Source organism: Bubalus bubalis, chromosome 9, assembly GCF_019923935.1.
Source record: "Bubalus bubalis isolate 160015118507 breed Murrah chromosome 9, NDDB_SH_1, whole genome shotgun sequence".
NCBI classification, from domain to species: Eukaryota; Metazoa; Chordata; class Mammalia; order Artiodactyla; family Bovidae; genus Bubalus; species Bubalus bubalis.
In genome coordinates, this window is record NC_059165.1 from 63,939,089 (window position 1) to 63,952,003 (window position 12,915).

At 54.0% G+C, this 12,915-nt stretch overlaps 1 protein-coding gene across 2 annotated transcripts; it reads left to right on the forward strand.

Annotated features, from left to right (window-relative positions):
• Positions 1-802: 802 nt before the first annotated feature.
• CXCL14 (C-X-C motif chemokine ligand 14) lies at positions 803-9,164 on the forward strand. Of its 2 annotated transcripts, none has more exons than XM_025292662.3 (4): positions 803-1,096; positions 1,271-1,376; positions 4,954-5,067; positions 8,309-9,164. In XM_025292662.3, the coding sequence occupies exons 1-4, from the start codon at positions 1,033-1,035 to the stop codon at positions 8,595-8,597; spliced, it is 573 nt and encodes a 190-aa protein (XP_025148447.1). In that variant the 5' UTR covers positions 803-1,032; the 3' UTR covers positions 8,598-9,164. The 2 variants fall into 2 exon arrangements, with proteins under 2 accessions (XP_025148447.1, XP_006044653.1); XM_006044591.4 differs by lacking the exon at positions 8,309-9,164 and adding an exon at positions 7,988-8,130 and having other exon boundaries at positions 808-1,096.
• The last annotated feature ends 3,751 nt before the right edge of the window (positions 9,165-12,915 follow it).

Below are 12,915 nucleotides of genomic sequence, written 5' to 3' on the forward strand. Positions count from 1 at the left end.
AAGTCACCACTGGTAAGTCATGGAGCTGGAATTTCTGTCATCATGCCTGGGTCCACACCACACCATATATCCTGGCACAATGTCCATGGCATGGACTTCATCCAGATGGTTATCACTGTCATGTCTCCCTGACCAGCCACCACCTAAGTTTTGAGAATGATGTGACAGTGGAACCTGTGATGGCCTGTGGGACCACATACTTTTGGAAGCCTTCCTTTCAGAGTAACCAAGCGTCTCACACACGTTCTTTGAGCCAGTTCCAGGATCACAGGACACGGCTGCGCTGCTGTACATCCTTCCCGTGACCACTCTCCAAACCTGGCCTGTGCTCTGGCCACGAGGGCTGCTGGCCCAATAGAGACAGCTCACGCCCTAGAGTCAGGCCTGCTGGCACTCACACCTGGCACCTGCCCCAAATCCCTTTCAGGTCTCAGAAAATCTGGGCCTCGGGCCTGGGTCTCCAGTGCGGCTCACGATAGCAGGCCAGAGGGAACCTTGTGAATCAGAAAAGCCGTGCCCTTAAGCAGCCTCTCTCCACCGTCAAGTGGCGCCGGGCATTGGCTCTGTGTGCCTGCCAGACCCTGGGTGTGCAAGTGTGTGAAGGAGAGAGCGTGTGACAGCGAGAGGGTAGCGGATGTGAGCTCTGGAGGAGCGAGTGCGCGCGTGGCTCCGAGTGTGCGCTGCTGCGATCGCGGTCCGGGGCGGGCGGCGGGCGGGGAAGGTCTCCTCCCCCCGCCGCGTTGAGAAATCTCAGTGAGTCACCGAGTGGTTCTGCATATTAATGAGCTCGCTCGCAGCGAGGGCAGGAGCGGATTTAAAAGAGGCCTGGGCGGGCGGAGGGAGGCTGTGGAGAGAGCCCAGAGCCGAGCGCACAGCGCAGCGCGCTGCCACAGCCCCGAAGCTCCCACCGACGGGCGCAGCGGGAGTGAGCGGAGCCGGGAGGCGCGCTCCGGGCAGAAAGAGCCGAGCACGGCATACGGACGCGCGGGCGCCCTCCCCGAAAACCTGCTCGCGCCGCGCCTCTCGGCCAGCATGAGGCTCCTGACCGCCGCGCTGCTCCTGCTGCTCCTGGCGCTGTGCGCCGCGCGCGTGGACGGTGAGTTCCTGGGAGGTCCCTGGGCGCCTGCCCGGCCCGTCCTGGGGAACCCCCGGCGCCAACTGCTAAGCGTCCCGGGATCCCGGAGGGTCTGGGCGGGCATCTAGGGTGGTCAGAGTTGCGACGGAGACCCCGCGCGCAACTGAGCGATCCCCCGCGCGATCTCTCTTTCAGGGTCCAAATGCAAGTGCTCCCGAAAGGGACCCAAGATCCGCTACAGCGACGTGAAGAAGCTGGAAATGAAGCCAAAGTACCCGCACTGCGAGGAGAAGATGGTTATGTGAGTTCTCGCTCTTCGCCGTGAGCCTGTGCGCGCTGCTCTTAAACCCGGTGCTGGGGCACAACTTGGGGCTGGGTCAGCCTAACAAACCTTTCTCTCAGCCTTTGTCAAGGCCTTGGCGAGCCTTTGCAATTGCCCAGCGAGTCCTTAGGACGCTGGCACGGCAGTCTGGAAGAGTTTGAAAAAAGGGTCACAGTACTGTGCTCCGGAAACAGCCTCTCCCCTCAGTTCACCCTTGCTAGGTTTGCGATGGATAGCCTAGGTGTGGCACAGTCCACCTTTCTAGGACAATCCAGGGTTAAATGGTTTCCCTGTGCCAACTTAGAACAACCAGATTGAAGTCACTCAAAATACACCCAGAACTAGTAAACTTGAACCCAAACTGTGAAGCGTGCTGCCTTCCTGTTACTGGGGAGAAGATTAAAACAAACATTGTCTGAAGTCCTAGGAACCTCCTTTCAGGGCCTTTTTCTGGATGGGGGACTATAGCCATCTGGTTTTTGGCTTCCAGCGATTCCTCAGTCTTCCGACACCAGCTGGACTTCTGCGGGTTCCTGTGGAAAGGGCTCTGCTGGGGTTAACATGCCATGAGGCTGGAGCACTGCTTGGTGGGGATGCAGAGAATATTTTAAAAAGTGGGGCAGAGCAAGAGAACACTGAGTTTCCTTGCTCCTCTGCCTTCCCAATTAACCACTTGAGGCCAGCACCACTGTTTCCCCATCAATACGCTCTTGGCCAGGAAGGGAGCCCTTGGCAAACCCGCTACCAAATATCTGCCACGGACCATTGGCCCCTCTTTCCCTCCCCCAGAAACAGGACACACTTTATTCTCAGTCTGGGCAAGTGCCTTCCATTCACTGGCCCTGCTGGCCCAAAGGCCTCCACACAGTGTCTGCACAGCAGCTCCCACCCACCCCCTCCCCGACCCCTCCCACTGCCACCTGGGGGCTGCACAGTGGCGCTGAAGTTAGGGGAGTTCAGAAAATACTGGGCCTGAGCTGAATCCCTCTGCCTTCTTTCCTGGGTACCTAAAGTGACTCCTGTCCCCGCCCCTTACCTTGCAGACCAAGGTCCAGAAAAACTACCGGAAAAGGGTAGGGGGCTAGAGGTCACACAGTTGAGGGAAGAGCTACAAGCCCCTCAGGGTTTTCAGCTCTCTCAGGCTGAAAATGACAGGGACATGGCAAGTTAACTCTGCATTCCTCTCAGTGCTGAAGGATGCCCCACATACCAAGCTGAGCTACTGAGTCCTCACAGGAGAAATGGAATAGGATATAAGATGTAGTGATATCTCCAAAGGACAGAACCTGCCGTCAACAGGCTTGCTCTTTTTCGTGGCTACCCTTTTCAGGATAGAACAGAAACTGACAGCCAGGCAAGGAGACCCCTGCACACACCCTCTTCTAAACCTCCACTTCACACCCAGGACCCAACCCCTGTCCCTGAAGAGCTGGAGGTCTTCTCCCTTCTTAAGCTCCTAGAGCTCTTCAGACTGCACGAGGGACCAGCGTTTTTGGCCAAAGAAGGTTTTTAGCCCCAAAGCTGAACTAAAGAAAGTTTTCCAGCTCATCCTGTGTCACCTAGACATCTCTGATGAGGCTCAGGGTGCAGCCTGCTTTGCAAGTGGGAGTCCTTGCACTCAGAAGGATCCAGGAGAGTCAAGATTCTAGGAAGGGCAATCTGTTTCACGTACCCCCGGAGCTCTTGCTGAAACCCTCAGTATCCCAGAACGGCTAAGGACAGGGACACAGGGCCCAGAATTTGTGCATAATTGCTGGGGGCAGAAATCCTCATGTCTTCACCCCACAACTAAGTTTCCAAGTCCCCGTGTTATGACTGAGCATTTGAGCTCCATGGGGTCCCCTGCTGCCCCAATCTTCAGGATGTGGGATCCTCAGCCTGCACACTGACCTAACTGAGGAGGGGGTTTTTATCTGGCTTGGCCACAGCCTTTTATTCCAAGTGCAAAAGCAGCATTGTAGGCAGAGAGCAACACACAGGCTAAATTCCTGTGGAGTGACCAGGTACTATGGGGGAGGGAATTGGACTCCACTCCACAGTAGTGCCCCATGCTTGAGATCTGGCACGAGGGACCCAGGCAGTCCCAGGTCTCATAGAGAGGGCTGACGAAGGCAGAACCCAGCCACCTGGCATTAGCACAAGGCCTGTCCCTGCCCTGGGAGGCTGAGGCCATGGTGAGGGCCCTGGAAACTCAGAGCACAGGGAAAGGAAGAGAACAGGCTGCCCATAAATACTCTGTCCCCACTGAGGTATCACAATTCAATTTCCTCTCCCGGTCAACTGGCAGACCTAGAGTTCATGGCAACCCTGATCCTTTCTAGAACCTGGCCCGGGCACCCTAACACTTCAGTTAGGAACCCAAGGAGTGCTAGCGGACCACACTCCCTCCCTTGCCACTCCTCCCACCCCATCCTCCAACCAGCTCTCTCTGCCCCCTCAGCCTACACCCCAGCACCCAGCATGCCTCCCTCCTGCGTGCGACCTCCCAGGGAGTGGCATCCTCACCTCTTGCCTTCCCTTCTCCCATGTCCACTAGCTGGGCCCTCATTCTTGAACACCATCCTTCCTCCTTACCTGAACTCCTGCCACTCTGGCCCAGTCCTGGCCGAGAAGGACACAGCAGTTCTGGGCAGCAGCCTCTCCTGCCCTCCCCCGCTCACAGCCTGGACCTCACAAGGCTTCTCCTTGGCCATCCTGTCTTCCACAACAATGGCTAATAACAGTAACTGTTCATGGTGCTAGGCAATGTGCATAGATTATATCTTTAACCATCTCAATAACCCTAAGAGTTAGGTCCTATCTTTATACCCATGTTATGGATGAGCAAACCGGGTTCAAAGAGGCTCCCAGAGATAGATCTGGAATGCAAACCCAGGCTCTACACTCTGTACAAAGCCACCTGCTTCTCTACCATGTGGCTATAGCTCCACTGGTGTTGGGACACTAGTGGATAGAGACCTGAAGGGCGGTCTTATTTTCCTTCCCAAGGGTGAGATAACTGGGACTTCACACTCAGGAGTCAGAATGGGCTTCAAGGCCAACAAGACAGCTTCAAGGTCAACAAATGCCCAGCCCCAGAACAATCTGCAGAGGATCCAGGGAACTAGGGTTTAGAAGATCAGACAGAGACCACAGCACATTCAAGCCCAGCCATGGAGTGCCTCAAATCCAAGGAATGAGGTCTTGGCACATATACCATGCTGGCGTTAGCTCTTTCCACATCTCCATCCCAAGTTTGGAGAAGCTGGAAGGGTCCCCTGACATCTGTTCCCTAAGGGAGGCATGAGTGCTGTGGGAGGTGGGGAGGGACTCTCCCAGACTCTGGGGGCTCCAGGAGAAAAAGTGACAGCCCATCACTCTGTACAAGGCTAGACCTGAATGTGGAGTCAGAGATTAAGGGGACAACCAGAAACTTTTATGAAGGAACCAGGGAGTGCACATAGGGGTATGGTTCTTTGAAAGGAGGCCACAGTCTCTCAGTGCCCTGACTGGGAGCCACACGGAGGGGCTGTCATTCTGGCTTCTCAATCCTCCACCTCACCTTCCTCCATTTCAGCATCACCACCAAGAGCATGTCCAGGTACCGGGGTCAGGAGCACTGCCTGCACCCCAAGCTGCAGAGCACCAAGCGGTTCATCAAATGGTACAACGCCTGGAACGAGAAGCGCAGGTATGGCCCACCACCCCTCACCTTCCTTCCCACCATCCTACCAAAGCCAGATCCTCGACTCCCTCGAGGTCATCTAGCCTTTCTAAGGCATGAACGCCCACATGTCACAGTAAGCAGATACCCAGACGCTGCTTACGTACTCCCAGGGACAAGGAACTCACCACTTAGTGCTACACTTACTGCTCTCTTGGACAGCTGTAAGCATCGAAAGTTCTTTAGTGAACTAAAGTTTGTGATAGTCTTAATTCCTCTCCTTATTTAGGTAACTTTTCTGACCCCTAGTTTCCCCCGGTCGAATGGCTGGATGAGCACCTGGCGTGGATCGCTCGGTGATTTGTGTGGTTTGGTGAAACACAATGCTTAAGGTTCATTAACTCTAAAACTGGCTACAACCACACGATGATGAGGATAACTCCTTGCCAACCACACCATCTTCCCTCAAGGTGCCCCATGCCCCTCTGCTGCCCAGAAACCTGATAAACTCCTTCTGCAGCAGGTGCAGGGAGGGACCTTGGGCTTGACCCTTTAGAATCAGAGCCACTCTTACCCTAAGGGGCAGCAACGACCAGCTGACCAGAGCCCTGAAACAGATGTCTGCCCTCTCTGGGCTGTTTCCCCATTTTCAGAAAAGAGCTTTCCAAGTCAGATCTTCCTGGCTCTGATCGCCTCAGGTCCCATGTCTGGCCTCAAAGGGCAGACAAGTTCCTGGCTCCCCTCTGCTTCCTAAAGGTGAGCCTGTCCTGGAGCAGACCTGCCTCTCACACACTCAGAGCCTGTTTACACTGTGTTCGCAGAGCGTGATTAGGAAGCGTGCACACACATGTACACATGTGCATGCACACACACACACACACACACACACAGGTGAGTTCCTCAGGCGCTGGGGCCTGCACCTCATCCCACAGGGGAACTCAGTGGGGTGGGGAGTGACTCGCCTGGGAGCACAAATCAGGGAGCTAGGTCTCCTGGTGTCACCGGAAGGTGACCTCCTACAGCAGTGCCAGCCCCGCCCTCCCACCCCACTTCCACCTACCAGCAGGCCCTTCCAGCCTAAGCTCTGCCCATGACCAGCTCTCCCATAGCTGACGCCTGGGCCCATCCCCAGTACCTGGGCCTTTTGTGCTGCTCCAAAACTGCCTCATCTGCAGTTGCTTGAAATAGAAAGTGATGAGAGCGAGAGATGATTTTCTATAAAATCTGATGAGAATGAAGCCCTTTTTCTGGTCAGGGCAGGCAGCTCACATGACACATGCAGGACATGTCCTGTCCAGTCCCGTCCAGTCACCCTCCGGGCCCTGCGTCATCAAAAGTGGAATGAGGCTACTGCAGGGCCAGTTCGCAGAAGCACTGGCAAGTCTTCGTCAGGTTGCTGGGAGATTCAGGCTTTTGTGCACTTTGTCCCCTACCCCTCCACCTGGGCTTTGAGGAAAAGGGGCAGGTCTGGCCCATGCAACCCTGCTTTTTTTGTTCCTGCAGATTCCATGGATGAGAGCATAAGGGCACCCCTGCTCCCAGGCCTCCCATCACTTTCTTACAAAATGAGTTCATCCCTCCTTCCTAGCTTCCCATGGGGCACTAATGGTAAAGAACCTGCCCACCAATGCAGGAGACACAAGAGACATGGGTACAATCCCTGGGTCAGGAAGATCCCCTGGAAGAGGGCATGGCAACCCACTCCAGTAGTCTTGCCTGGAGAATCCCATGGACAGAGGAGTCTGGTGGGTTACAGTCCATGAGGTCACTAAGAGTCGGACACGGCTGAAGCAACTTAGCACCACATGCCCTCCTTCCTAGAATGTCGAGGTGTCCTGGAAAAGGATGTGGGCATTTCCTTGTCCTCTTCACCTCCCCTTCCCCTATAAAGGTTGAAAATGTCTCCGTGGAGACAAAGGAACTATTTTTTTTTTTTTTCTTGGCCACACCGCACTGCATGTGGAATCTTAGTTCCCCCATCAGGGATCATACCTGCATCCCTTGCATCGGAATGCATAATCTTAACCACCGGACTGCCAGGGAAGTCCCAATAAAGGAACTATCTTGAAGTCATCTTTGCAGAGAGAGAAGGAGAATGCTGTACCTTGAACAGAGGCAGGGGAAGGCAGCAGCCAACCCAGGCTATGGGCAAGACTAGAGAGCTCCCAGAAGCTGAGCCCAGAGCCTTCACTGCCACCAGAAGTGGAAGCATCAGGCATTTGATTCCAGTGCATCATTACTGAGAAATCAGAACCAAGGCAGAGGGAGCAATAGACTCTCTGAATGTGACATGTGGCCCCACAGCAGGCAGCCATGAGGCAGGAGGGAAGGAATTTAAGGACCTAAACAGAGCTGGCTGGGGAGGTGAGGGGGAAAGGCAGCTCGGGAGCGCTCGCAGGCCTGGTAACTGCTAGAGGAAGTGACCTGGCGCCCCTGGCCCTGGTGACAGCTGCAGCCCCGCCAACCATCCTTGGGTCTGAGGCACTGCCTGCTAGAAGTGGGATTTTTTTTTTCCTGGAGGACACGTATGATTGACAAAACACAAAGATACAAGCCTAAATGGGGGGCGGGGGTGCCCCTGTCCACTCCCCTCCGCCTCCACACTGGAGACAGATGTCATTCCCACCACTGACATTCTGTGTGCATCGGGCTGACTTTAAGTCTCCTGTGCCTGGTCTCCTCATACACCTGGATGGTTTGCTTCCTAGAGCTTTGAGGATAAAAAGAAACTGCAGAGGTGGAGGCTGTTTAGAAAGGTCAAAGCCGGGTTCGGGGGAGCTTTCATGGCCATGTGAGGGCCTCCTCTGTGATGTCCCTGCTCCTCCCCGGCTCCTGCGGTCCTGGGAGAGGCACTCCCCAGGCCAGGTGCAGAGCAGCTCAGACACCAGCCTGCGTTGTTACCTGCCTCATGTCCTGAGCCACTGACGTGGGTGTTTTCTCTTCCCAGGGTCTATGAAGAATAGGGTGAAAAATCCCTGATGGGAAAACTTCACACCGGTTGGGAAACAAGCAAAGGACTTTGCAGATTCAAAAAACAAACCCTTTCTTTCTCACAGGCATAAGACACAAATTAAATATTGTTACAAAGCACTTTTTACCGAGGGTCAGTTTTTACATTTTATAGCTGTGTGCAAAAGGCTTCCAGATGTGAGATTCTTCTCTCGCGCTCCAGATTTCATCACAAGCCGCTTTTTACCGAAAAGTGGGGAAACTCATGCCTTTCCTTTGTATAAAAAAAAATGCTTTTTTTTTTTTTGTATTTGTCCAGACATCACTGTACATCTGAGCTTTATAAGCGCCTGGGAGGAACAGGGAACTTGGTTGAGACATTTCATAACAGCATCGCTCCCTTCCTAGTGCCGGAAGCTTCCGCTCAGAAGTCCTGGCGCCTCGTCACAGGGGCCACGAGCTCTCCTGGGCTCACAGCCGGTCACAGCCTTGGGGGGATTCGGCAGCGGCCCCAGTCACAGGGCAAGCCAGAGCAGATTTCTCTGCATCTGCTCTTTGACGAACTCAAGTTTGGCTGTCAGAGAAATATGCTTCATCCCTGCGGTTAATTTTTACACATCCTTGGAAACATTTCCAAGATCCTCAGATGGTGAAGCAGATAGATGGTCCTTAAGGAAGGGATTGGGTCTTCTCTCTAATGTGAGCATTTGTGAAAAATTCACCGCTTCAATCTTTAATGCTTTGAAAGCCCCTGAAGTTACTGTCAGTGAAAATCTTAGGAGAAAATTTAAATCTATACAAATACATGCACAATATACAACTACAGACACACGTGCTGTTGACGAGCGAGAGCCTTCAAAGCCTGTTTCTTTCCCTCTCGACAATGGAATATGCAGACTAAAGCAATCTCTCTGTGATTCCCGACATAACCCTTCAGTGTTAAACAGTGCAGTCTTCTTCTGGTGCAGTCCTCTTTAAGATGACCACATGCCCTTCCCTTTGTAAATATTCTCTTAGGAAGGCCAGCCCTACATGGACCCCTTCGTTATATGCCGCATTGCCCTATGGTGTCATATGCTATGTAAATGTCAGGAACCATTAGCATTGCATGCAGGTTTGATATTCTTTCCAAGACAAAAAGAAAAGTAATAAAATATATTTGAAATGTACCAAAATTCTAGAGTACTGACTTTTTTTTCTATTTAATTAAGGCAGGCTGACAATCAGATGTTTACTACATCCTGAATAAACAGGGACAAAGGTACTGGGAGGGAAAACTGGTGTTTCCCAGACAGTCAGCACTATCACCGCTATGGAATGCCCTGAAGACAGAAACCCAGGTCTCAAGGCTGTTGATTCTTCCCTGCCTGACTCCCACACCTGGGCCAGGTTCATCAGAACAGAAAAGTAGGGTCAATTTAATGTTCCCACTTAGGGAAGGGAACAGAAAGGGGACCAGTTAGGAGCCCTGTGGCCCAGGGCCCCAGGATTCTAGTGGGACTCAGACAAAGGCAAGAAGTGCCCCCCTGGAGGTTCCAGGGCTCCAGGACCAGGCTGTGTGGGAGCCACAGCCAGCGCGATGTTGGGGGTGCCTTTCTGCTCTGGCAGGATGGAGATGACGTGTGCACACACCTCATGGCGCTTCTGGAAACTGAAGGAGGCAATCCACGGGAAGCGCTCAGGATGCCTGGGCATGGTGAACACTTACTCGGTAAACGTGAGCTCCTTTAACATCCACAAGACCAGGCCACTTTGTGTTTTGCAAAAACCATCCACGGCCCCGCACCTCACGTATCCCAGTCAGCCAGGCCCTGAAACTGGCCCCTCTGTGCCCACCTGGACCCCCACTCTCCACAGGACTGCCCAAGGGAACATGCCTGGTTCTGCAGTTTCTGTCTGCCTCACCAGGAGCCAGGCACCCATGTCTCTCCACCTCTGAGGATGGCTTCCCGGCTCTGCCAGGACACACAGCAAGGACCCTGCCCAAGCACCTCCTCAGCAGGGCACTTCTGCCTCCTTTCTGTCATCTCCTGGCACTATCAAGTCTCACCAAGTGTGAGCCTGACAAAACTAAGGCCCAGAGAAGTCACAGAAGCTGCCCAGGGTCACCCCTCACACCACTGCAATGGCTGGCAGTCTCTTTGCTGAGAGAAGCGGGACAGGGTGGGCCAAGGCCACGCTGGGCAGGGTGACCGTGAATGCCTGGCATGGTCCTGCTTTCCCTCCCTAATGGGGAAAGAAGGGAGACTAGACAGGGAAGCCGAGGCACCAACAGGCAGAACAGGGAAGCCGCAGTGTGAGGGCAGGGGAGAGCAGAGGCCGAGCCCTTCTCTCCCAGAAGCTCTGAGACCTCTTGACCCCAGATCAGCACACCGTGCTGGGGTGGGGCCTCTCCAGGACAGGGCCCCCATAAGAAACTTGACTGCAGGATCCTCCCTGGCCTCCCCCAAATCCCACCCTTCTCAAGCCCAGCCCTGCCAATGCAAAGGCCTCTTCACCTGACGGCATGACGACCGGGGGTGTAGGATTCTCGGTGCCGATCCCTGAGTTGCAAATTTTGCCCTCCACTCACTCTAGACACACTACACTCATCTCCCCACCCAAGTTCAGGGTTCTACTTTATCCCAGCATCTCCTCCTCCAGCCCTGCTGGCCCATGAGTCCTGTCCCTTCTCTGACCTTGCAAGTCACTGACTGGCTTCTTAATAACAGTAACAATGCCCCCAACAGCAGGTCAAGCACTAGCCCAGGGATTGGCCCTGCTGCTCATTCTCTACCCTCCCAGAAGTGCTGTGTCGAAGGTGTCCAGACAGGGGACACAATTTGCATGAGAAACGCAGATAGTAAGAGTGAGGAGAGCTGGACTTCAAGCCCCAGGGTGTCAGCAGAAGGAGCGGAGGTCTTATGGGCAAACATCTCATCCCCTGCAGGGACTGTGTGCCCCTGGAGAACAGAGGTTGGGAATGCTTCGTGGATGACCTGGACCCTGTCCTCTAACAGACAGGTACTAGCTGGACCACTAAGAACGGGCTCTCAGTTCCAAACTTTGCCAAACATCAACAGGGCCCCGCAGTGCCAGGAACTGTGCTTGGCTCCAGGGAAAACACCCTTTTTCCCGCTTACAGAACTGCTTCTCATTGTTTCTCTTCTCTGAGCTTCCCAGAAGCCTTATGAGCATCCACCCACTGCATTCCAGACAGGAGGGTAACTCTAGTGTGGCAAAGCAAAGCCAGGCTGCCTTCTAAGCGGCTCTCCTGGGCCTCCCTGGGGAGGTGTGAACACGCTCCTCTGCCCACAGGCAGACCAGGTCCCCTGCAGGCCCCACCTCCAGAGCCACACTGCTTCCTCACACATGGGCATACTTCGGGATCCAAACACCAGGTCCCGGACTCCGCACTCTTCCCACAGGCAGGTCCTGAGCAGGTACGCAGTGCTGCCCAGACCTGACACCAGGACGACCACATCCTCGGAGAGCTCCAGCCCAGCTCTGCTGCTCATCTGCACCCAGCCACACCTCCCTCACGGAGCTTTTCCTGATCATCTTGGACCTACAGCCAGAACCAGCTATATAACTGGGGTCGGAACCAGCTACACAACTGCAAGCCTGGTACAAAATAAGATGCAAGGCCCTCTGTTCAAATTTGAAGAATTTCAAGATGGCAACAGCAGAGCATGAAGCCCCAGCACAGGGCTCTGTGCAGCTCTCATACCGCAAGCCCATGGCACCTGCCTTACCACTTGGGTATCAACTTTAACACCCATCTGGATGGCCCATTTGGGTCCTGAGTTATTATAGGACTTTTCCTACAATTTAATGCCTTTATTTGAACTTCAACAGCCAACAAGACATAGTCTTAGACACCAGGGACTATGTTTTACACCTCTTTGTAAAAATCTCCCAGAACCTATGAGAGCTCTTAGGACGTACTCAAACACCAGGAATTAATCTTAGTTTTAGGGAGTCCCCTGAGAACGTGCATCCTGCACTCACTCACGGAGACACCACTGCAAGCAAAGCCCTCTGCTGAGCACTGAGGGGAGCCAAGGCTTGGTGAGGTGCTGTCCGTCACCCTCAAGGGCAGACTGCCTCATTCACGAGCCAGCCACTGCTCCATCACGAGGTATTTGCTATGCGTCGCCAACTGTTGGATGCTGGGGACAACCTCTCTAGAAACAACAGGTCCACAGTGGAGACAAAGAAGCTGCTGAAATTTCCTGTCAGTCTAACACTAAGCCAGACGGCTGCACGGCAGGCTCTGGGGACACCCCAAAGAGGTGTCCCACCCAGTCTCAGAGAAGGGGCCCCTTCTGACCAAGGCCTATCAATCTGGAGCGGGCTCCTGGCAAATAGCAAGCTGTTCTCAGGCAACGGCAGGAAGTCCTGATTGCATCCTGTCCCTGACGTGGCCCATGACTCCTGTGTCCATGTGCGATGAGACAGGCCAGCAGAAACAGAGCTCTGGGGCCGGAAGTAGAGATGTGAGGGAATTCACAGGGGCCTCAGGAATACCAGCTATGCCCCAGTTGAACGTCCAGGGAAACCAGGCACAGCTCCAACCTCCGCTTCCAGCTCATCCGTCTCCCTTCCTCTCCCTCTTCTTCACCTCCTGTCTGGTCTGCCAGGGAACCATGGCTGGGACCTCCCTAACCTCACTGGCAAGGAAGCCCATCATAGGTTTTCTGCTCACTCTCCCACACAAAGAAGACACCATACTGCTTTTAGAACCCTCCCCTGTGCTCCTGTTTTTGAAAAGTTGAACAGATAATCTTGGAAGTCATTCAGTTCAGTTCAGTTCAGTTGCTCAGTCATGTCCAACTCTTTGCGACCTCATGAATCGCAGCACGCCAGGCCTCCCTGTCCATCACCAACTCCCGGAGTTCACTCAAACTCATGTCCATCGAGTGGGTGATGCCATCCAGCCATCTC